The sequence below is a fragment of the Hipposideros armiger genome, unplaced genomic scaffold (genome assembly GCF_001890085.2).
Source record: "Hipposideros armiger isolate ML-2016 unplaced genomic scaffold, ASM189008v1 scaffold_88, whole genome shotgun sequence".
Lineage (NCBI taxonomy): Eukaryota > Metazoa > Chordata > Mammalia > Chiroptera > Hipposideridae > Hipposideros > Hipposideros armiger.
The window spans coordinates 3,274,605-3,299,368 of record NW_017731438.1 but is presented as its reverse complement, the minus strand read 5'-3'; the positions used below and the strand labels follow the sequence as shown (position 1 = coordinate 3,299,368).

Below are 24,764 nucleotides of genomic sequence, written 5' to 3'. Positions count from 1 at the left end.
TCACAGAAACGGGAAGTAATACGCTGGGACGTCAAGTAACTTGTCCAAAGTCCAAGGAAGCTGTGGGAACTGGCTTTGAACTCTGTTTGTTTGACTCCAGTCCCTGCTCTCTCAGCCACTATGCTATTGTATTGCCTGCCCAGGTTGTCACATGAGTCACGAAAACGCCCAGTCCCTCACAGTTGCTGGCAGAGACCACGTTGGGTTGGGAGGGCCATTCGTTGGTCAAAAATTAGTTGGACATGCGTTAAAATGTGCACACAAAGTTATGAATGAGTATGGTATTCACCAAATAGTACAGAAGAGCTTTTGAAACAAGTTTAGCTTAGCTGGGTTCTTCCCACCCTCTCAAATCCTCAGGTCTGTCCCTTTGGGGCAAGCTCACTTAGATGTTGGTTCTTTTTTTTTAATTAAATTTTTTTTTTTAGTTACAGTTGACATTCAGTATTATATTAGCTTCAGGTATACAGCATAGTGGTTAGACATTTATATAATTTATGTAATGATTCCCCCCTATTAGTCTAGATGTTGGGTTTTTTTTTTGTTTGTTTGTTTTTAGTTTAGTTTAGGTATACAAAACAACAATGATTAGACATTTACACACCTCACAAAGTGATAACCCCAACAAGTCTACTACCCATCTGACATCGTGTATAGCTATTATAATACCACTGACTATATTCCCTATGCTGTACTTCACACCCCATGACTATATATATAAAGTTATAATTGACATTCAATGTTATTTAATATTAGTTTCAGGTATACGGTGCAGTGGTTTGGCATTTATATAATTTATAAAGTCCCAATAAGTCTAGTACCCATCTGTCACCATAGTTTTTACATTATTGAGTATATTCCTCATACTGTATTTCACATCCCCATGACTATTTTGTGACTACCAATGTGTGCTTCCTAATCCTTTCACCTTCTCCCCCATTCCCCCCAACCCCCTCCCATCTAGCAATCATCAGTTTGTTATTTATTTGAAAAAATATATGCACCCCTATGTTTACTGCAGCGCTATTCACAATAGCCGCGATATGGAAACAATGGAAATGCCCATCAATAGATGATTGGATAACGAACTTGTGGTATATTTATACAATGGAGTACTATTCTGCCATAAAAAAAATAATGAAATCTTACCATTCACAACAACATGGATGGACCTAGAGGATATTTTGCTAAGTGAAATAAGTCAGACTGAGAAAGACAAATACCACATGATCTCACTTATGTGTGGAATCTAAAGAACAGAATACGAACAAACAAAATAGATGTTGCGGTTCTTAACATTAGCTAAGCAGCATCTTTGGGCCGATGTGATCCCAGGAGAGGGTTTATGTCCAGTGGACAGTAGTTAAGTGTTTGCGATAGCTTTCTAGGACTGCATTTCATTCCCTCAGGGCCCAGGGTGTGCAGCAGTTTCCCAGAGAGTCCTTTCTAGGTGGTGGCGGAGCTGCAGGGTCTCAGCAGGTTTTTCTGAGCAGCGTCCAGTTTGCCCTTGCCTGTTGGGAGTAGGTCTCGGTGGTTACTGGAGGCACGCGGCAGTCGAAATTCCATCAGGTGGTGCTGGGGACTGACCCCTCCTGCATCCATTCGTTGCCCTGGGACTTGTCACTAAAGCAATAACTTACCCACTTGTAGAAAAGAACAAGAATGGCTTGGCATCTTTTTGAGGTTAGCATTTTGGAGCACTCCTGGGTAGAAGAAAGCTTGCTGGAGGGTTGGGAGCAGCAGCACAGTGTCTTCCGATGGCTTATTTTATTTTCTGACATGAGTTGTGGGTTGTTGGTATGGTGGGTGAGGACAGCTGCCAAGTGCCTGCTTGTGTCAGTGCATCGCCCATTATCAGAGAGGTTAGCAGCTTAATCCAGTTATAGGGCTGGAATTGGAATTGGAATTGCAGCCTCTGCCCTGTCTGGCTGACCATTTTCAGGCCTGGCTACTCAGGTCACCATAGGTGTTGCTCACCGCACTCACCTGCTGGCCTCCTGGTTATCATTTCCTTTTCTGTGTCCACTTACATCAGGGAACTGGCGCATGCAGCCAGGACGCACGCGTACTAATAATAAAACGGTGTGGCAGGCTGTGGACAGATCCATCTCAGCTCAGCGACGCTGACCCTGGCTACCCAGTTCAAACCACCCTCACAGCCTCCCTGGCGCCAGTGCCACTACTCTTTAAAGGGACGTCTGCTCTGCTCTCATCCTAGCATTATCGTGCTCTGAAATGACCTTGTGCGTTTGTTTGCTTGTGTATTGTGTGTGCCCCACCCCAGACCACATGCCACTTCTCAGCACAGATTGTGCGCACATACACTTGGTGCCCATAGGGCACCCACCAGGGGTGCCCTTGAGTGAGTGAATATAATGACGTTAGAGAGTTGAGGGTGAGCTCCCAGAACTTGGTGACTTTTCGTGAGCTCTTACTCAAGGGATGTCCTTCACCACGGATGACACTTTTACCCCGAGCGTCTCCTCAAACGGTGATCAAGGTGGTTCGTCTGTTAACCTAGCGGTCTTTAAATAGTTGTTTCTTTGCCCCTTTAACATAGTCAACGTCTCCGTATCGCCACATACACATTCATGTTGCCATCTAAATACATCTAAGTATAAAATTTTTTTTTGTCAAAAAGAAGTTAAAATATCGAACATTTGTATAAGAGGAAGTGAAACACACAAGTACGAACTTTTTGGAAAATCCTGTGTTAAACTCCATACTTGTCTTCTGTAGTCCCTGTGCTGGTGGGAAAGAAGGCAGAGCCCCAGGGACGATGGTGTGAGAGGTGGGAGGGGGACTCTCTTTTCCATGGGTTAAACAGTAAAAAGATTCACAGAGAAGATACTGAGGGTCTGGGGGGAACTGAGGCAGGGGCAGGAAGGGGCTTGAAATGTGCTGTGACTTTTAAAAAGAGAGCGGAGGGATGAAGGAGAGTTTTAAGACTCAAAGGATTACTCGAAAGAGTTTGTGGGTCCCCTGCTCCCTTTGAGACCCAGGAGCACCTGGGCCTAGGGGCAGCCGCAGTCACCTTTGGCAGCCCCCTGGCAGCCCCTTTGAATCTTATGCAGGAAGCCGGAGGAGCAGGAACAGTGACTTCTGCTTTGCCAGATGAGGGACTGATGGTTTGCTTAGGTTTGAGATTCAACCTGAACTTTTGCCTTAAGGTGTTTACTCTGCCATATCTTCATGGTTTTTTTCCCTCCCAAAGTGGCTACTGCCAGAGATGTGGAAATCTGTGCGTATGATCAGTGGATAGTGGAACTCCGTAATCCCTGATTTGATAAGTCAGTCAGCTTCTGTCTCCCAAGTCCTGGGCTGGCGTATCTGTGGGTGCGCCCAGCCCAGAGAGAGAGAGAGGGGAGAGAAGGAGGGAGGAAAAACGGAGTGTGTACCTGTGCATGTTTGGATGCACTTGGTGGGGACATCAGACAAGAACAGGGAATGCCACAATGGTTTGGAACAAGGGTTAGTAGAGCGAGTATTGTTTTGGGGGCACAGTGAGAACACTTTCCTCATGTGTCACCTGCGGCTGCCACAATGCATACAGCAGGGTGTGTCTTATGTCCCCCTTGGCTTTTGGGGAGGCCGTCACCTTTATCTGCTTTACCCTCTGGGACTCAAGCAAGCGCATTGGCGAGTCTTTGCTCTGCTGTGTGCTCACATGCGGTAGGGAAATGCCTCTATTTTCTAGGTACTTGGGAGCTGGGGGGTCCTCGCCCAGGGCTTTTGTGGCTCCTGAATGTCTCCTGGCTTCCTGATGGCCTTTCTTCCTCCTCCTCCTCCTCCTCCTCCTCCTCATTCTGCATGGAGAAGGTCACTGATGGTCTAAAAACAGGAAAGAAACAGCCCCTGTATGCTGCGTTTGCTTCCTCCTTGCCCCCAGCCTACAGGTCCAGCGGGCCGGTCCTAGAGTAGCGTGGGGGGCGTTTGGACACCTGACCTCAGTTGAGTCACCGGTTTAGCCGAGCATGGGACTGTGTGTGGGGGCGCGCATTCAGCTTAACAGGAGGCGTCTTCCTTCAAGCCTGTGCTTGTCAGTGGCCTGGTGTCTGCCCCTCCTCCCCCATCTGGCACTTGCCTATTAGAGAGAGACAGAACCCCTGTCTAAATCTGAAGTCTGCCTAGACTCGGGGTGCAACCCGAATGGCTTTGCCTGTACCCACGTGGAGGATGCCTGGGAAGCAAGATGTGTGGCTGATGATGAAAGCTGGGCTGACCACGCGTGCCGGACAGTACTGCTGGGCTGGGAGTGGGCAGGTGGCCAGTCTCTTGCTCCCAACAGGCAGCCCCCAGCTTGCACATACCCATCACCAGGATGCTGGATCACCTGAGAGTCTCAGGGGCAAGACGCCAGCCAAGGAAATCCTGTGCCTTATATGCCCAGAACAGGGCTCTCGGGGCTGCTTTCTTAAAACACAGTGGAAAACCTCCCTCCCTGGCATTTTGTCTTATTGAGATTCCGAGGGACATGGGACAGTCATTCAGCAGCGAAGCCAGGAGATTCACAGCCAGGACCTACTTGGTTTTGGGGGGGTGGGGGGGGTCTCTTCCTTACACCCCAGGAGCACCTTCTGCTCTGGGGTTGGTTCAGTAATGGGGATCCTGGCTGGCTTTGGGGCACTCCCTATCAGGCTGGGAATTTGGGGCTGGGAAGGTCCCTGCCATGCATCGCATGAAAAAGCAAGATGGAGCTGCAAGGTGTGACTGAGGGGCTCTGGCCACCAGGGGGCCCTGGTCCTGCTGGATTGTAAAATGCCAGGGGCTTTCAGCTGGGAATGAAATAGGAATTTCTGTGGGAAGCTTTAGTTTGTTGTGGGGCACATGATGACTTTGTCCGTCTCCGTGAGCTGCTTCATCAATGGCACCTTTCTTTGTTGTTCTTCCCAGCCTGTGGGCCAAAGCTGACCAACTCCCCGACAGTGATCGTGATGGTGGGCCTCCCAGCCCGGGGTAAGACCTACATCTCCAAGAAGCTGACTCGATACCTCAACTGGATTGGTGTCCCCACGAAAGGTGAGGCCGTGTCCCAAGGATGGGTAGTCACACTACGTGCTGTGATCCTGCTCCCCCCACCACTCCCAGCCCCAAACCAAAAAAGAAAATGGCCCTTCCATCTCCAGCAGCTGGGACTCACCATGCAGAGCCACTCCTGGGCTGGTCTGTCCCCTGTAGTGGGGGGACCCTTTTCGGCTGTGTCGCCTACCATGCTGTATACACACCCTTACTTTGTGTTGGGATCTTTTCTCACTGGCTGCTCTGTTATTCCCACTGCCCTGGAACCCACCCAGCTCAGCCCTCACCTCCGTCAAGAAGCTTTCTCTGGCCACTGCAGTCTATGCTGATCCTTTTCCTTTCAATTCCCATAGCACTTCGTTGTGACATTTGTCTACCGACTGTCATAAAGTGCTCCACACTGATTCTATTCTTATCAACTTTGCCCTGTCTTTCCAATCCATATGGGAACTGTCTCAAGGACAGGGACTCATTTTTAATCTTGCTGTGCCCAGCGCAGTGCTTCGGACAGGAAATGCACATAAATATTCAGTGCTTTTCCTTGGGCACAGGCTGCTGCATCAGCAGAATGGCTGAGTGGGACCTGGCAGTGGTGTGCAGCCCCACTCTCTCCTGGGCACCATCGACAGAAATCATTGCCCCTGTTTTCACTACCCGTGTGACAGCCACCTGTTCTCAGCCTCTAGTCCCTGACCTGGTGAGGCTGGGCTGGAGACTGGTTGTAGAAAACTACCTGCAGAAAAGCAGGCGGCTGTGAGCTGTGTTTGGTTGGTCCAGGAGAGCTGATTTGCCTGTTGGGGCAATGATAGCATGGGACCGAGGAGGTTCACTTCCTGGTTTCCTTGTCTTACCGGAATCTGTGTGTGTGTGTGTGTGTGTGTGTGTGTGTGTGTGTGTGTTGGCTAGGTTTCCTTTTTTGGAGAGTGTTCCCAGCTGTGCATGGCCTCGTCTTCCTGGGGGCCAGCTAAGTGTCCTCTGTCTTCTGTCCGCAGTGTTCAATGTCGGGGAGTACCGCCGGGAGGCCGTGAAGCAGTACAGCTCCTACAACTTCTTTCGCCCGGACAATGAGGAGGCCATGAGAGTCCGAAAGTAAGGCCCAAGCTGCCATGGAGGCCTGGGGTTTGCTTTGCTTTGCTTTTCAAAGCCAGGCTCTGTTAGAGAAAGAGGAACTGGCCTGTGGTGTGGCTCTCCACGGGTGGCCGTCAGATCTGGTCCCACCTCCACGTGCATGTGGATGAGCCTCCTGGCCTCTCAGAGACTCGCTGCTTTCATCTGCTCCTAGGTGGTCTAGCCCAGCTGATGTGATACAGCTCCACAACAATGTCTCCTTATTAAGGCTGAACAACATTGTTTTCATGGAAAATCAGCTGCTTACACTGAACAGGATTTTTTTTTTTTTTTGAAGCCCAAGGGGATCATGAAACCCAAGTCCAGTGGTGTTCGGCCCTGGCTGCACTTTAGAATCGCCTGGGAGTTTGGAAAGTCCCTGATGCCAGGCCTACCCTAGACCAGATTAGTGAGACACCACGTCAGGACCCGGGCATCGGTTTCTCAGAAGCTCCCGGAGGGATTTCAGAGTGCAGCCAGGCGTGAGCAGCACTTCGATGGGGAGCCTCTGGGCCTGCAGGGTCTGGCCTGGCAGCCGTGACCAGCCTGAGCCCTTTAGCTGTAGAATCGCCAGTCACTCTGCTCACTGCGGGGAGGGGGGGGTTGCCTGGGCTTCTCCCGACGGATGTGGATGGGCCAGCTCTGATACGTCTGCTCTTTCTGTGTGTTGCAGGCAGTGTGCTCTAGCTGCCTTGAGAGACGTCAAAAGTTACCTGACAAAGGAAGGGGGCCAGATTTCAGTAAGTCTCAGGAGTACGCAGGCTCCATCTCCAATCCCATAGTGGGATGGTGCCCTGGAGAGAGCGAAATGTAGACACTGGCCCAAGCAGTGCCGAGAGCCATTGTGGGGACACCTCAAATAGGGACTAGTGCCTCTGGCCTGAGAGTTGACGGAAGCAGGTGGCTAGAGCAGCACAGGGACCCAGGAAGGCTCGGCGGGGGTGGACTCGGGGGCACAGTCAGCCAGTGTGCTCTGCTCACCCCTCCTCTGTGTGCAGTCGGCCCCACCCTCCAAAGCAGGCTGGGCCTGGGGTGGCTGCAGCCGTGGAGCCAGTGTTCCTCCCATGTGCACCCTTCCCTGCGTGTTACCGTTGTTTGTTGTTCGTTTGCTTTAAGGACTATCCCCACCCCTTCCCTTTCATCCCTGAGTGCTGGAGGTGGTGGGGGTGGGGGTGGGGGATGGCCGTGGGCAGGACGCAGTCTCTCCCGGAACCTTGTTTTTGGCTTATGCCTGGAAGTGACAAGTCTGACCTACTTGGTGTTTTGGCAAATACTGTTAAACTCGAACTTGGGTTCTCTTCACTGCCCTTCTTTCTCCCTGTCAGGTTTTCGATGCCACTAATACTACTAGAGAGAGGAGGCACATGATCCTTCATTTTGCCAAAGAAAATGATTTCAAGGTGAGCCAGGCTTCATGTGTTGCCCTGGAGAGCTCAGGAGAAAGGAAATCCCTCAGGGACCGACTCTTTGTACCTGGTCCTTCACCTCCCACTGCCCCCTGTTTTGCTGCATACAGATAGGGCCTTCCTGGTGGGGCTCTTAGGGGTTGCCCTGACTGGGGAGGGCGAAGCAGCTCTCCTTTGGGGGAGGAAGGACTTGGGATTGAGTGGGTGGTGGTTGTTTTTTATGTTTTGGGGATCTGTGAGTGGTGTCTTTCCACCTCAGATGTGGCGATCACATCACAGTGATACCAAAGTTGCCCCTTTGTGTTACCGCATTTGCTATTTCCTAATATTTCTGTCTCCCATCCTCCCAGGTGTTTTTCATCGAGTCTGTGTGTGATGACCCCACAGTCGTAGCTTCCAACATCATGGTAAGACAATGCAGGACCCCCCGGTCTAGTGCTGCAAGGCCCAGAGAAGTAAATAAGCCCTGAGAGCAAGCTGGTCCTCTCTGCGTGCTGTTGATTTTGTCTGAGAGGTAGGGTCCAGGAGGCCAGAAGGGTAGAGTGACATTTCACTTAGAAGCATTGCCGGTGACCTGGACTTCCAGGCTTTCCCCGGGGGCCTTTCAGATAGTCAGCAGAAAGCAATGTTTGTGGGACATGAGAGATAAAGTGGGGGTGCAGGAACAGTTTGTGTGGGTGGCAGTAGCTCGGCGGCTGGGTGGTGATGGGGCTGCTCGCTTCTCCCAAAGGGAAGCTGCCTTCTCCACATGGAAAAGGAGGCAGCAGGTGGGTCCCTTTTGCTGCTAAGGGCCCTCCCTGGTTGGTAAGAATGGCTGTGTACGGACTGACAAAGGCCATAAGACTCAGCAGACTAAAGGCAGAATTCCCACCTTTGGGAACCTTGGGGGCTGGTAAAACTATCTTCCTCCTTAGACGTCTACAACATACCCTTCTCTCCCTGTGCCAAAGGGAGGCGTCCAGATAAATGAAGGGTAATTTGGCAGCTTAACTGAATGAATTCTTACATTTTATCACTTGATAGCAATATATCATAAATAGGAACGGTTACTGTGAAGACTTGAGCACAAGTCACCTTCTCACGTTGTAGATAATTTTCTATTCAGCTTAAATACATCAGAATAAGCCGCAGCTAAACAGAGCACAGGTGTGAGACATCTACAGGGAACGTGGTGATATGACTCCATACAAGTGTGCGTCTTTAAAGGGATGCTGAGCGCTCCTTAGCTTCTGGTACCGGGCCTTTTCTGTAAGGCAGTGGGACTATTTACAAGCATTTCTAAGAAATGAGTTCATATTTCAGGAAGGGCTATTCAAATGGTGGAAAATCAGTCCAGATTAGTTTCAGCAGGCCCAAAGGAAGAGGCCCAAGGGCGAGGAAACAGACGTTGCTGTGACCTAAACAAAGGGTTTGGCTGTGTTTCTTCGGTTGGGTTCTACTAGTTCCACTTGGTAGTGAAGGGAAGAGCGGCTGCAAAATTGCCTTTCCCTGGGGAGCAGTCCCCACACGCTTGACCAGGAGTTGACCGTTTGTTAACACAGCGAGTCACGTGCCCGGCCCTCCGCGTTCAGAAGCCTCTTTCTCTGATTAGGCCTCAAAGCAACTTTGAAGCTTTGGCCTTTCCACTGTGCTCTTTAGGTGGGTGGCCCTGCTAAGGAGAAAGGGATTTGCTGTTCGGTGCTCAGTCCCATGGCACCAAGCATATTCACACGGTAGTGCCACCATCACCACCATCCCTCTCCAGAACTTTTTCACCTTCCCAGACTGAAGCTCTGCACCATGAAACAGTAACTCCCCATTGAACTTGGATTTTTGAAGAGTAGCTGCCTCTCATTCATGGCTGTGGTAGTTGTTGAGGAGGAAAAGAACATGTGCTTTAAAAAATTCAGAGCTAGGGCCGGCTGAGTGGCTCTGTTGGTTAAGAGCTCGCTCAAGAGTTTGAGCTCTGAGCAACAGCGGTTCGAGTCCTGGCCCGAGCTGAGCAGCCGCTGAGCTGCCAACAGGTGGCAGCTAAAAAAAAAATAAATAAATTCAGAGCTTCCCTAAAATCTGCCAGATCTATCGTGCAGTTATAGACAATGACAGGCCCGAGGGTCGGTTCTCCGGCATCTCCTTCCTTTGAACGCAAACCTTGGGCGTGGGGTCCAGGTGGAGAAGCATTAATCAGGGACCAGTTCCAAGTGTGCGCTGCCCCATCTGTGGGTGCTGGAGGGAGAACCCTGCCTGCCACACAGGGCCAGGGACATCACCAGCAAGTCCCCAGGGCACCGTCGCTAAGTGACAATCTGCCCTTGGTGTGGGGAACACTGTAGATGCTGATGTGGAACATGGTTGACTTGAGGGCTGGGTTGTCTAGGGGTGACTTGGCTACTGGATTGATCCCCAGTCGTGACCCATTCAGAGGCGTGCATGAGAATCCGCGTGTCTCCATCCTTTCAGGCAGTGATCCTCTCCACCGTGGTGCCCTCCCCGTGTAATCATGGCCTTAGGACTTGACCCCAGTGTATGTCTTTTTTCTCTTACATGCTGGGTCGGATCATCATTACCCTGAGCCTTTCTGTGCTTTCCCTATTTGCCAGCTTCAAATCCTGCTTCAGCTAAGCAGAAAGCCTCCCAGCACGATTCATCAGCTGCCCCTTTGTGGTGTTACAGGAAGTGAAAATCTCCAGCCCGGATTACAAAGACTGCAACTCAGCAGAAGCTATGGACGACTTCATGAAGAGAATTAACTGCTACGAAGCCAGCTATCAGCCCCTCGACCCTGATAAATGTGACAGGTAATCACCGGCTGGAAGGCTTTTCGTTTCTTGATGTTCCCGCAAAGCATCTGCTCCTGGATACTTTCACAAACTCACTTTTCAAATATCTTTTTCAGAAATTCCTTGATCGCACATTCAGTGTAACTATTTCAGACACTCACCAAGTAGAAGTGTGGAAAGTGACTATTTGAGCCAAGTCTTGCTGCTGTCTCACTGACATTGCCTCTACTTTCTTTTGCATTCTCTTCTTTCCCTCCCCCTCTGAGGCCAGCAGCCTCTCAGCCACACGCTGTGCTGCGCGTGTTACACACTCACTCTCACTCTGAGAAGAGATTCAGTCTGTGCCCTAAGGGAGCATATAGCCTGACGTCGTGGTTCTGTTGGCCCGGTCTCTGCAGCTGGCCCAGGGGGGATTTGGCCCAGGCTGGCAGTGCTGTGCTGGCGGAGGCTTCTGACCAGCGGGGTCCGCCTTCTGTGCAGGGACCTGTCACTGATCAAGGTGATTGACGTGGGCCGGCGGTTCCTGGTGAACAGAGTCCAGGACCACATTCAGAGCCGCATCGTGTATTACTTGATGAACATCCATGTGCAGCCCCGCACCATCTACCTGTGTCGGCACGGCGAGAGCGAGCACAACCTCCAGGGCAAGATTGGCGGGGACTCGGCCCTGTCCGGCAGGGGCAGGAAGGTAGGAGAGGAGCAGGGCAGGCAGGGAGCTGTGTGTCGTGTGTGTCTCTCTGTCTCTCTCTGTCTCTCTCTCTCTCTCTCTCTCTCTCTCTCTCTCTCTCTGTCTCTCTGTTTCTCTCTCTCTCTCTGTCGTATGTCTGTGTGCCCCTGCCTGTGTGTGTATGTGTGTGTTTCTCTATGTGTATAAGTGTGAGTTTCTGTATGTGGGTCTGTATACAGAGGGTGCCAAAGAAATGTATACACATTTTAAGAAAGAAAAAGACTGTATTAAAATTGGAATACTCCATATATACCGATAACAAAAGATGAATACAAGTCACGTTTGACTTCTGCAACTACAAGAGGTGCTCAAAGTGGTTGCCATCAGTGTCCAGACGCTTCTGGTTATGGCGAACTACTGCTTGAGCAACGTTGACCAAAGTGTCCACTTGTATACATTTTTTTGGCACCCTGTGTATATAGACATGTCTGTTTCCTGTCCCTGTGTGTCTCTGTGTGTCCCTGTGTGTGTCAGTGTCTGTGTGCGTGTGTGTCCATCTGTGAGCGCGCGCGCGCTCGCGCATGCGCTTCAGAAAGGAGGGGCTGTGGGGAGGGTATGTGTGTGGGAGGCTCCTCCTCACCATCCTAAGAGCAACAGAGCAGCCGTCGCTGGCGTGAGGGGAGGAGCCCGGCACTGCTTCCCAGGAGGCATGGCAACCTAGAGTGCAGTGCGTGTCCTCTCATCCCACGCCCTTGCAGTTTGCCAGTGCGCTGAGCAAGTTTGTGGAGGAGCAGAACCTGAAGGAGCTCAAGGTGTGGACCAGCCAGCTGAAGAGCACCATCCAGACGGCAGAGGCCCTCCAGCTCCCCTACGAACAGTGGAAGGCACTCAATGAGATCGATGCGGTGAGTCCCAGGCTGGCTGAGGCTGGGGGGGTTGGGGGGGCGGAGAGCCGAGGGCAGAGGGCCCTTCCCACCGAGTCTGCTGGGCATCCCATTGAGACCCCCTCGAGGTGGCCGCGTGGGGCATGTTCCCTCCTGTGACCTCTGTGTGTTTCCTCCAGGGTGTCTGTGAGGAGATGACCTACGAGGAGATCAGGGACACCTACCCCGAGGAGTTTGCCCTGCGCGAGCAGGACAAGTACTATTACCGGTACCCCACCGGGGAGGTGCGTGTGCTGTCCCTCTGCCACCTTGTTCATTCGGCGCACGATGGTCCCGTGTAGCTGGCGTGTGCTGTGCGTGGAGGAGCTCACACTGGGCCTTCAGAGGCCGGGGTATTGGACGAGGCCAGGAGAGGGCTGCTGGGACCTAGCTAGTCAGAGAAGGAGATGGGGGGTGGGCAGCAGAGGGACCGGTGTGAGTGGGAGCCTCGGTGCTCGTAAAAGTCGTAAGCCTACCCCTTCTTCTTCAGTTTCTTTTTATTGAGATAATATTCACATAATATGAAATTCACTGTTTTAACCATTTTAAAGGATACAATTCAGTGGGTTTTGGTACATTCACAGTACTGTGCAACCATCACCACTAATCCTAGAGCGTTCCATCACTCCAGAAAGACACTGCAGCCTGTTAGCTGTTGGTCCGGATTCCCCCTACCTCTAGCCGCTGGCAGCCACGAACCTACTTTCTGTCTCTATGGAGTTGCCTATTCTGGACCTTTCCTATAAATGGAATCACACAGTATGCGGTCTTCTGTGTCTGGCTGCTGTCCCTTAGCTGAATGCTTTCAAGGTTCATCCACGTTGCAGCGTGTGTCAGTTCGGCACTCCCCTGTGTAGGGTAGAGGGTTAGGAAGGGGAAGCAACAGTGAGAGAGACGGAGGATGCAGGCTTATGTCCTCTCAGAGGATGGCTTCTCCACACACTTCCCTTTCCTAGGAAGCCAGTCGAGGTAGGTCTCCAGGGCCCACAGGGGCAGTAGCACCGACATGCTCCAGGGGGTGGCTGATGCATTGACTGCGTGTCCTCTGGTTCATAATCGGGGTGGCTGAGATGGTGATGTCCCCAGCTACCACCAGCCCCTCCCCCCTCCTCCCCACCCACTGTGTGTTTCTGCTGCAGCACAGCACCCTGTCCCTCTGTCTTGCAGTCTTACCAGGACCTGGTCCAGCGCCTGGAGCCGGTGATCATGGAGCTGGAGCGTCAGGAGAACGTGCTGGTCATCTGCCACCAGGCTGTTTTGCGTTGCCTCTTGGCTTATTTCCTGGATAAGAGTGCAGGTGCCACCACTGTCCTCTGAAGCTTACTGGCGGGGAGGTTGGGGGTGGGGACTGGGCGCCTGGTGCGGCCCCTGAAAGGAGGGAGGGAAACTGGTCTCTGAGTTTGGGGTGGCTCACCCAGCCCGCACACGTCGTCTGGTGCTGCTCAGGGGCCCTCCAGGCCTCGTGCTCCCTTGCCGGCCCTGGGAGACATCAGAGCACAGGGTCATGCACGGTGGGCTTGAGGGTAGGAAACAGCCTCCTGAAAGCTCGTCCACATCCACCTGGGGGGCTTTGGGCTGGGTGGGGCGGGGCTTCAGTCCATCTCCAAGGAACAAACAGACCAGAAAACTGACTTAAAATTTAAGCCTGTGTCTGCCTGAGTTTCAGCTGGATCCTGACACACCTAAGTTGTTCGGGGAATGACTTTTTTAAACTCCTAACTCATTGTGTGGGGCTGGGTTTGGGGTTTGTTTTGATTTAATTCTTTGGACTAGGTGTCTTTTCTAGGGCCATCTGCCCTGAGTGAGGGCCTGTGGGAGGGGTGAGGGGTAGGGGGAGATGCCCCTGTCTGGGCCAGGCCTCTGGGAATACCAACATGGCAGACCTCTCCCTTGGGGCCTGTGAATGTCTGTCTTCAAGTCTCATATCTAATCACGGGGCCCTTTCTCTTCCTTTCAGAGGAAATGCCTTACCTGAAATGCCCCCTTCACACTGTCCTCAAACTGACACCTGTCGCTTATGGTGAGTGTGGCCATGCAGCTTCTGCCGAGACCTCCTCCCCTGGGATGGTAGCTCCTGGTGGCTGTGGGGCTGTAGGTGGCCCGTCCCCTTTAACCGGAAGCCAATCTCCCCCCTGCCCCCACCCAGGTTGCCGTGTAGAATCCATCTGCCTGAACGTGGAGTCAGTGAACACACACCGGGAGAGGTCAGAGGTGAGTGTGAGCGCCCCCATCCTGAGGTCTGTTGAGTGATGGGACCGATGCATGTGAACTCTTGGGAAGTCCCCTCGATCTCGTAAATGCTGACCTGTGTCTTTCAGTACGTTCTCATGTAGATGGTTGGAACGGCGAGGGCCTGGGTGTCTTTCTCCCTCCCTTTCCTCAGCATCCGTGTGCTCCTACCCTGTCTCATGTCTTCTTGGCATCTTTTCTTTTCTCTCTCTTTCCATGCTTTCCTCCCAGCTCTACTTGACCCGAGAAGTGAGTATTAAAGAAGACACATGCTGCTCTTCAGCGGACCCACAGCTCAGTTGTTGTTGTTGCCTTTCCCTCTGGGGCAGCTAAAACTACTTCCAAATTCCAGAGTTACTGGTTAAAATAGGGTCAGCCAGTCTGCTCAGTCACCTGTGTGCACCTGGGTACAGAATTGCCAAGAAGACGATCATAGAGACAGAAGAAGCGGGACTGGAGAAAAACATATGATTTGGAAATTAGAAACTTTAGGGATGGCGATGGGGTTTTTTCCGGAGACCCCAGTGCCCGGTGGCACCTGATTGCAGATTTCTGCCCAGCTGTATGTTGTGAAGGAAAGTTAGAACTTACTTTGTACCGACAGTCGAAATGCAGTGCTTTGCCAGTATCAGCCCGACACTTGCTTTTACACTTAGTGTGACATTCCTGTCCACACAGGAGACTTTCCTCTTCCTGGGGAGCTTGGCCAGGAGATTTTGGCATTAAAAGTTGTCTGGCAGGGTGCCTGGAACACAGGAGGACAGAGTCCCTCTGTGACGGCCCCCTGTTGAACATGTGTGGTAGCGGATGCTGCATTTCCTGTGGCCCCGTGAGGACCAGCCTCCCAGCCGGACCCTCCAGCAGTGCGGTTGGGCCAAACTGGGCCCTGATGGTCTCTGAACACTTCTCTGTGCAGGACCGGGCCAGGGTCTCGGTAGAGACAGACCTCAACTCCAGTTCCTGGGTCATGAGCCGCAGAGTGACAGGCTGAGGGGACTTCAAATCCCATCGTTCCAGTCACGTTGCCCCTTGATTGGAAGGCTAGTGTTTGGCCCTGGCTGGCTGTTTCTGCCTCCCTCAGGCCTTCTGTGTCTTTGGTCTCCTGACTCCTTCGAAGCCTGCCTTTTCTGTCCTGAGCTGGGGTATAGTTACGGGGTGCAGGAGCAGTTCCATGTCTACTCTGCAGATCCTGGCTGGCGGTCAGCAGGAGGGAGTCCAGCAGCGACACCTTCTCCCGCCGCGCTCCAGCTGTCTTGTGCCCTCAGTGGCTCCCTGAGCCTCACGCTCAGGACTTTCTCCCCTGCACTCCCCTCCACGGAGGCTGGCAGCAAGGTTCTTTTCTTCCACCTCGTTATCTGTTATAATTGACTGCTCCTGGTATTCCTCCCTCACCTGCTTTGCAGATGTCAGTGTTTGTCCTAGCAGGTGTCTTGGAATGTTCCGGAAAAGGGGCTTGGGAGGAGATCACCCCTTAATCTTGCGAACTGGAAGACACAGGACAAAACAGCAACCCCGTGGTCCTAGGGCCATTCACGGCGGTTGGTCTTGTCGTATCAGTAAATTCCAGAAGCAGAGAAGCATGTTTGGTTTGGTTTTGATTCTGGGGCCTTATTTACCTCCCCTCTCCTTGTAACTGTCGCCTTCTCTCTTTTGTCTTTGTCTCGCTTAGGATGCAAAGAAGGGACCTAACCCACTCATGAGACGCAATAGTGTCACCCCACTAGCCAGCCCTGAGCCCACCAAAAAGCCTCGCATCAACAGCTTTGAGGAGCATGTGGCCTCTACCTCCGCTGCCCTGCCCAACTGCCTGCCCCCGGAGGTGCCCTCACAGCTGCCTGGACAAGTGCGTTACCCGCCTTTCCCTTCTTGCAGTCGTGTCTCGTGTCTGAGTGGGGAGGAGAGCACACCAGTGGGGAGAGCTATGGCCTCAGACCCAGGCCTGCGTGCGGGTGGTGGCGGGGGAGAACATGGGGACAGCCTTTGAAGTTTGTGACACTCTAGAGGTCCACAGTCAGGTCCGTCCTGAGCAGGGCTGTGAGTGTGCTTGCCTGCTTCTTGGGGAGGCCATCTTCACTGAGCAGAATCGGGTAGAGCTGACAAAACGGCAAAATGTCTGTGTCCCCTTCCCTTTCACGAAAGCTTTTTCTAAAACAAAGCTGAAGGCAACCCCTGGTTCAGAAGTCTCCATGCAGCTCTGAGCTGGTACTTTCCTCATGGCCTGAGGACCTCTTTTCTGTCCCAGGTCCACGGCTGAGTATTTTTCCTCACTTCCTCCCTTGCCATGGCTCCCACTGTCAAAGAGCTGTAGTCGGACGGGGCCCTCACCCGGAGCCCGCAGGGTCTGGTGACAACGGGGCAGCCTGACTCGCAGGGCTGGATGGCCTGGAAGTAGCCACTTTCTCGCATAGCCGTTACATCAGAGGTAGTAAAAAAAACGAAAAGCAGAAAACCAGCTATGTTTCATTTACTTTATTTGCTATGAAGATTAAAGGCTGAAAGATCTTGGCTGTAGGGCATTCAGATTTGTTTTCAGAAAACCATTTTCCCCCCTCAACGACAGTCAAGAATCTTTGCCAATATGTGAGGCGTAGAACATCCCTGGTCCCACCCAGGGGTCTCCCCCAACCTCCACCCACCAGGCCTGGAAATGTGCTGTGCAGCCTCGGGCAGGCCGTTGAACCTCTTCAGGCCTCAGTTTTCTCATCTGTGGAATGGGCGAGTAGCAGCTCCGATGAGGGGGCAGCGCTGAGCAGCGAGCACAGCCGTGTCTGCCCTTGGCACGAACTAGGATTTTATTGCCAGGTTATGCTCCTCCTTGGCCTTTAGCTTCCTTATCTCTAAAAATGAGAAGGTAGAACTTAGAGATGTCTAATTAATATCCTTTCAGGTCTAAAATTAGAGGGTTTTTGTTGAATGAAAACTGAGAACTGAAGTGGTGTGCCTGACATGCCGCTTTGGTGTAACCTGTGGGGTCATAGTTGGGCGTTTCGAGGCCGCTGTCACAGATGCGTGGGGGAGCTGCCTGGGTCAGGCTGAGTGGTGTGCGGGGCTGTACGGCCCAGGTCACGGAGGATGCACTGCCGAGGCTGCCCCTGACGTTGACAGGGTGGGCCTTCAGGGTTGCTGAGCCAAATCAATACAGCAGAGGATGTCCTTGTTTCAAATGACTCCAGCCCTGTCCCCTGTCCCTCGACTGACCTCTCTCTTTCTCTCTCTCAACCTTTTCTCTCTGCAGCCTTTGCTAGGGAAAGCCTGTTTGTAAGTATTTTTCTCTGAATAATTTTGCTGCTCACACCTCTTTGTCCTCGCTTGCCAGTCTGGCCTCCTGCCTGTTAAAATGTTGAGGATCGTGACAGTTGTTGTGAAATCCGAAAGAGAAAGCTGAGCATGGGAGGAGGGAGAAGAGGATTCATGAATCTGTAGCAAAGGACTCAGGAAGTCATTCCAGCCCAGCTGTTTTCTGTGTGTCCTGATGCCACCCCTGCTCCGGTTGGCACCTAACTTCCCATTAATACCTAATCCCATTTTTCCCTCCTAGAGGCAGGTTTGTGTGGTAAGCTGGGTCTGCGCCGGCTGCCATTGTCCTTTGAGTTCTGTGTCTCCCCTAGGAGAGCCCTTGAACTTTGAGAGGCAAATGTGCCCAGAGCCTAGTCTGCAAAACAAACAGAGGGGCCCCCTCCCCAGGGGTTCCAGGACCCCCACACTCCTGGAAGTGTGTTTGGAAACCGTCCGGATCGGGAACCTGCTCAGCCCTCACAGTCACGTGCAGGATTGGAGCAGCTTACGAACCAGACTCTCCTTCCGCCAGAGCTCTCTGCAGAAAGTCCTGGTTACGTGTCAGCTGGAGCGGCCGCTGGATAATACAGTGTTTCCACTGCTCCGGTGGCCCCCAACCACAGAAGGACCCGGGGCCTTTGTTGTAGTCACAGAGTTTTAGCCACAGCCACCATGAAATACCCCCTCCCCAGCCCCTCAAGGCACACTCACCTGTGCTCCCTCTGGCTGATAAGGGCACCTTGACTAACTCATGCCGAAGCAGACAGTGCTTGCAGGGTGCAGCCTGATAAGCTTCCACGCATGGCTTGTTCTGGGGAAACGGAAGCTGTTTGGGCACCGTGGTTGGATCAGCTGTCACCACCTGTAATGAGGCATATTTTGTCATGCTTTACAGCTCACAGAAAATGTGTCTTTGGCCCTTAAAATAACCCCAGCACGTGGGCAGGGCAGTCACTATCTCTGTTTACCAGATGAGGGCCAAGCATCCATCACTTGCCCACGGTTACCCAGCCAGTCACGGGCAGAACCAGGCCTGGACCGGGTCTCCCAGTGCTGGAGGCTGCCTGCTTTCTCTGGGCCACAGTCTCTGGGAACAGCCAACATACTGTTCACCGCCCCCCCTACCCCCCACAGCTGGTACCCGCCATTGCAGCCTGTTGGGGGGCACTTCCCGGGGCTGTGTGATCCCCTTTTACCTCTTGCAGCCTCTCCCATGCAGCTGCTTCCTGTGGCTGAGGTGTGTGTTTACTGGATGGCCAGCCTGTCCATAAAATTATGTCCGTTCCCCCCGCCCTGAAGCCAGGCGTTGTACACAGAATGCTTCAGATTAAGACTTCTCCTGGCGGGAAAACTCACCTCTGAGTTTGGATCCTTACAGTTTTGCATCTGTGCACCGCCCGCACCTTCTGACCCGTGGCCTGATGTTGGCAGGAAAGAAGCCATCCTGCTGGGAGGGGGCCGTTCGGGCACTGCCCTGAACCCGCTAAGGCTGAACTTACCCCTCTGCAAGGCTAACAGCGCCTTGGGCTAGACCCCGTCCAGCGCAGCAAAAATGTGCTCTCTGGACCCTCACACCTGCGTGCCACTGTGGGTCACAATGTCCAGCCCAGTGTCTGAGGCTGTGGATCCCACAATGTACTGTGAAGTCACTGAGCTGGCTTTGAATCTTGGTTCTCCTGCCCTCGCTCTTGGGAACTCTGGGCAAGGTGATGCAATCCTTCAGCTTCCTCCTCTGTACAGTGGAGATCAGAACGTTCCAGGTGTTCTAATGTAGCCTGGTGGCCGACAGCGGTTACCATGGGAGAGATGGCGCCCTGTGCTTTGGTGGTACATCCAGCGCGCTCTGGTTCGCACTCCGCTCAGCATGTTGATGCCGTGTTCCTTCTGCACAGGCCAGCGGGGTTTCTTCTCAGGAGCACCAAGAGACTGGGGAGTAGGGGAGCCCCTGGGGTCTCACAGGCTGTGGTCTGAGGAGATCAGTGATTGTGGTTTCACAGTAAAGTGGGTGAGACAGCCCAGTCAGATGGGGTGCCCTGCCGTCTCCCCTCCCCCACACCCCAGGGGCTGTACCTGTGCTCAGGGCCGACAGAGCATTCATGATTCATCCTTGCTTTTGAAATTTCAAATGCACACTAAAAAGAAAATCCGACTAAAGATGTTTTGTTTTTCTTTTCCAACATGTTTCTTCCTTCCCCCCACACTATGCTTGAAAGACGAACTGTCTGTCACATTTTCTCAAAGTTTTCTCCTTACTAACCTTGGAAAGGTAAATGGCTCGGTGCATGCCCCTCTCTGTTCTTGAGTCATGGCATCTCTGCCCGGCAGGGCACCTTGGTCTGTGTGAAGACTGGCCATTGTGAAGTATGTGACTCATACACCCTGTGCCAGAGAACTTGTGATTTTTAAGAGCAGCACCATTGTCTTGAGGTCCCCTCTCTCACTTCCTCCTTTCCCTCCATGTGTCCTGAGCCGGGGCCACCATGAGTGAATGACTGGACATAGCTGTGCCTGCGGTCCCCAGTGTCATTGTTTCATTGCCATCATTTCTGGGTGCTCGGAGCCTTGGGCTTGCCATGTCTGAGGGCGGGTTGGACCCAGCCGCTACAGAGGGACACGGCAGCATCTCGCTCTTGGACCCCACGAGTTGGCTGGTCCTCTCTGGCTGCGGGGCTACAGGCCCCCCGCCCCTCCCCCAGCAGACCCCACACACAGAGGCTGTCTCATGTCCTCGCGGGTGGAGGGTTGGGTCGCCTGGGCTCCTGAGTCCGGCAGAGAGCAGGCTCAGATCTGGGCTCCGGCTTCTGGGCAGCCAGCCTGGAATTCTCTTCTCTAGAGATTTCTGCACCGGGGCCTGGGATTCTGCGTGGGAGGGGAGTGGGCTGAGGTGATCCTTGCATAGCTGTCTGCCTGGGCTCCATTCTCCTCCACCCTTTTAAGACAGTCTTGGTGGAGACACTCGGGATGGGAGAGAACACTTTCGAAAATTGTTCCCTTTTTTTGAGGGATGAATTAAGAAGGTTAAGTAAAGAGACCACTGGTGTGCACTGGCAGCCATCATTTGTCCCCAGCTGATTGAAAAACATTTTTTTAAGGGGGTTTTGATACTGTCCAGCTTCTTCGCCGGGAGGCTTCTGGCTGGGATGGCTTTTATTAGAGCGGGAAGAGAGCTTTAGTAACAGTGCCTTCTCTGCCTGGCTCCCTGGCCTGGGGTCCTCGCCCGCACCATCCAAGTCAGCTGGCAGCACCTGTGTTCCTAGAACCTGGAGCCCAAGGGCTGTGGCGTGCGGCTCTGCTCGGGCCCAGTTGGGAGGAGAGCCCTTATGTTATGTTAGAGGGCCCCGGGTGTGTCCTTGGCCTGCCGTCGCCAGCAGGACTTCCCTGGGTGGTGATGGGCAACCTCGGGCCTCTGAGGGTCCCTTTGGTGCCAGCCCCAGAGCTGCCTGCTCTCCCCACCTCCCCTCTCTGCCTCCTGCAGGCAATGTCAGGCCTCTCTGCTATGAGGCCCTGGTCCTGTGTGACCCTGGGCTTACCCCCGACCTGTCCCTGGGGCCTCCTTGGGCAACTTGTACCTGTTTGGTTACCGATGCTCTTCTGGGTCGTGCTTTTTGTCTGGGGGGGAGGGGGGGGGAAGTCTCAATTACATGGGTTTAGTCTTTTGTTTTATAGACTGAGTCGACAGTAATAATAATTCCCCCTTCCCACTGCTCTTTTCTCCTGAAAACAGAACCTGAAAGGCTCCCAGAGCGGTGTTGACTCTTCCCGGACACACTGAGCAGACCCACCATTCCATTCCATTGCCTTCCTGCCCCTTAGGTAGGGCTCTTCACCACCCGCGACCAACAACCCCACGGACTTCTCCCGGAAGAGGGTGGGGTCTGCTGGTCAAAGACGACTCATGCCCCCAGTAGCATCGGGTCGGCCGAGACCCCAGAATGCCTCTCCCGTGTGCGTGCGCGAAGTCCATGTTTCAGCCACCCTGCCCCGTGCTCTGCCTGCCGTCTGGGGCTCTGTGGCCTCACTGACCCTGAGGCTTGGTGAGGACCTTGAGCGGTAGAGGAGGTGAGAGAAGGCTCTGAGGAGGGGATATCGGGTGCCTCTGGGCTGTTTTGTTTCGTTTCTGTGATCTTGGTCTGGAATGTTCTCAGCTGGGGAGATGACACCAGCCCCAGAATCCTAAAATCCAAGGGGCCTGGATCCCGGTTGTTAAAGATTTGGGGATGTTGAAAACTTGCACACGGCCCGTTTGTGCATCTTGGATGTTGACTTTTGAAGGAAGGACTCGGGCGCGTGCTGGGAGGGGGCCGCTGGGAAAGCCAGTCTGGAGACGCAGAGAGACACCCCTGAGCTGGACCTGCTCGTCAGCTAAGCAGCAACCCTCCACATGTCCCCACACCTTCCCAGGTCTGTGCTCTGCCTCTGAAGATGTGGAAGGACAATGTGGCTGTGTCACAAGAGGAGATGACACTGGGGCCTTACCGCCCAGGGAGCTCCTCTGTCCCTCTGCTCTCCGGCCTGGACCCAAGGCACCTGAGAGATGTCTCCTTGGGGGCTTCTTGCTTTTGCACTTTTTTATGGCAGAGTATGTGACCTGGCAGTCACATCTTCTCTTCAGGAACGTAGATGTTTGGGTTTTGTGCTCTTGGGGGCTGGAACTCGGAAAGAATGTGGGGAGTCAGGCATGCCCATGAGATGGGGAGCTCAGAGGGACCCCAGTAAACCCACTGGGGAGCAAGTGCTCAAACCATTGCAAGAATGACCCCAGGAGCCAGCGTGGAGAAGCACAAGCATCCGGCCTCCTTCCTTCAAGACGTTCATCACCTCCCACGTTTCCCAGGTGGGGACAGTGGCCCAAGTCAGGCCTCACTTATGGCCACTTCCTCCAAGAGGCTGTCCGTGGTCTCCCGGCAGAATTCGGCTCAATTCTGCATGTTTTCATCAAGCATCTGGTGTACGCCAAGCATGGCGCTGGGTTCCTTGGGGAATGTCCTCTCTTGCCTTCGTGGAGCCTGTGGCAACTTTGTTTTTTGGGGGTGGGGGGTGGGGCATGTTCTAAGCGGGGCTTTTGGAACATGTGGTTCTAAACACCTGGTTTCTCCTTGTTGCCTCCAACTTCTGGGGGAGGAAGCGGGTATCCTGAGGCCCAGAAGAAGTGATTCGGAGATTCAGCGGTAGTTTGTCCAAATGACCCTTGTAAAGATCTCTAAAAGCTGGTGCCAAAGGTCACTTTCCTTTTCTGCCCTCTGCTTTTGAGCCTGATATCCTCACCCCTCTTAGCTTATGAAATAGCTGAGAGCAGGCGTGGGTGGGGGGGTGCTTAGACAGCTGGAGCAGGAAGCAGAGAGACGAGCTTTTCCTGTTTTTGTTTTTATTTTGTTTGAGAGGAGCTTTTAGAGAATATACGTTTCTGTGGTTGGGATTACATGGGCAGTGGGACGCACTTCAGATACCATACAGTCAAGTTTGAGGTTTTCACACCAAACCATTCAGTCCCTGCTCCCTTTACTTGGCAATCTGCTTGAGAGGATAGCTGCACGTACATTCCGGGGAGACTGAAGCCGTGGGTTATTTTACCTCCTTCCCCGCCATCTTGAGCCTAGTGGACAGTGTGTTTGTAGGTTGGTCATAGTTTTTGACAGAGGGGGCTGTAGCTCCGCTCTGGAGAAGGGCTTTCTTGTGTCCCCACTTTCTGGCCTCCTTTCTTTCTCGTTGTCAGAACCGCCTCTTGATTTTTTTACTCTTCCAGCCAAGCTGAGTGGGGCCATGTGACGGTATGTGCCCCTTGCCTCGGACAGCCTGAAGTCCTTAACAGACATAAACCACGGAACATTAGTTTGGAAGGGCTGCATGGGGCAGGGGGCCTTGGCGAGAGCAGGCCGCCGCTGAGATGAGAGCCAGCCCTCTGACCTCAGGAGGCACTGGATGGAGGGTGTGTTGGAGCTGCAGTCCTGGAGTTGTTGCTACTCCAGTGACTCTCGCCCCCCCACCCCCTGAAGCATACCTGGGACCAATTTTTTTAACTTCGAATAATTTTTTTCAGGGGAGGTAGGCTTACCCCCCGCCCTCCTTTTTCTGTCCTGAGACCATGGACGAAACTCTTCACTTGGGGGAAGAAGAAAAGCTGTTTGAACCACACCAATGATGATTTCGTTTGTAATACTTGAAAATTATTTTTTTATTATTTTGATAGCAGATGTGCTATTTATTTATTTAATATGTATAAGGGAGCCTGAAAACAGAAAGCTGTATAGATTGGGTTTATTGTTCGTTGGTTGGTTTGGGGCCTTTATGTGTGACTTATGACTTCTCTGCGTTCTGTATATTTGTCTGAATCAGTTTACCTGGGATAAAGCTGTGCCAGCTTTCAAACAGGGGATGCCTTTCAGAAATTTGTATATTTTGCAGTTGCCAAAACAATAAAACACCTGATTGAAATACACTGATGAAGTGCATCTCTGGTCCTTTCGGTTGGGGGGTTGGGGGGTGGGTAAGAAGAGTTTTTAATGGACACTGGTTGTCACTGTGCCAGGTTTCTACACCGCAGCCCTTGACCTCCTCTGCATCACCTTCCCTTAGACACGACACACAGACACCGATCGCCTAGTGCCTGCATTTGGGAAACAAGCTGTGTCAACTTTTTTTTAAAAAACTCTTAAATTAAAAAAAAAAATGAATAGATTTTACTTTTTGGAGCAGTTTTAAGTTTACACAAAAAAGCAGATAGTACCCGAGTTCCTGTATCCCCTCCTGTTAGTGTGGTGCGTTTGTCACGGCTGATGAGCCAGTACTGATATGTGATTGTTACTTAGCATCCGTCGTTGACACTGGGAGTTACTCTGGTGTACGGTTCTGTTTGACAAATGCATACCGATACGTATCCGCCATTCCAGCATACTGTATGCCAGATCAATTTTTATTCCCTTCATTCCACACCCGTTCTCCCCATCCCTTTCGGACAGCAGCAGTTCTTACACAAGCAGCACAGTGCTGTTCACAGAGGGGCTAGGCTGGGCCTGCTTTCCTCAGCTCCCCACCAGCAGGCCAGGGCAGCCGGTGGGCCCCTCCAGCCAGATTGAACGTCATCTCACTTTGCCCTGGGCTCATGTCCACTTGTCTTACCAGCATAGTTGAGAATGTTTTAACTTGGGATTATTTCATAAACAGTACCACCTGGAGAATTGGTCGACCATTTGGGAAGAACAAGTGAATGAGATCGTAGCATACATCATCCGTCTTGACCTATGTGGGTTTTTTTTTTTGTTTTTTGTTTTTTTTTTAAAGATTTTTATTGGGTAATTGGGGAGATGGGAACAGTGATGGGGAGTTGGGGGAAGGGGAACAGACAAGTTGCTGTCGTTTTGTTCTTCAGTCTAGTTGTGGA

At 52.6% G+C, this 24,764-nt stretch overlaps 1 protein-coding gene across 8 annotated transcripts in view; it reads left to right on the top strand.

The window, feature by feature from the left end:
* Positions 1 to 23,822, top strand: part of PFKFB3 (6-phosphofructo-2-kinase/fructose-2,6-biphosphatase 3) — a 77,019-nt gene extending 53,197 nt beyond the window's left edge. For 3 of the 8 annotated variants that reach the window (XM_019644542.1, XM_019644543.1, XM_019644539.1), the window contains exons 2-16: positions 4,894 to 5,019; positions 6,012 to 6,108; positions 6,800 to 6,866; positions 7,452 to 7,526; positions 7,883 to 7,939; positions 10,185 to 10,309; positions 10,772 to 10,979; positions 11,717 to 11,863; positions 12,022 to 12,126; positions 13,049 to 13,178; positions 13,839 to 13,901; positions 14,028 to 14,092; positions 15,780 to 15,953; positions 17,346 to 17,368; positions 18,765 to 19,652. In XM_019644542.1, coding sequence (XP_019500087.1) covers positions 4,894 to 5,019; positions 6,012 to 6,108; positions 6,800 to 6,866; positions 7,452 to 7,526; positions 7,883 to 7,939; positions 10,185 to 10,309; positions 10,772 to 10,979; positions 11,717 to 11,863; positions 12,022 to 12,126; positions 13,049 to 13,178; positions 13,839 to 13,901; positions 14,028 to 14,092; positions 15,780 to 15,953; positions 17,346 to 17,368; positions 18,765 to 18,864 — 1,562 coding nt within the window. In that variant the 3' untranslated portion in view covers positions 18,865 to 19,652. The other 5 variants (XM_019644540.1, XM_019644545.1, XM_019644544.1 and 2 more) reach the window with 5 other exon arrangements.
* Positions 23,823 to 24,764: the final 942 nt, after the last annotated feature.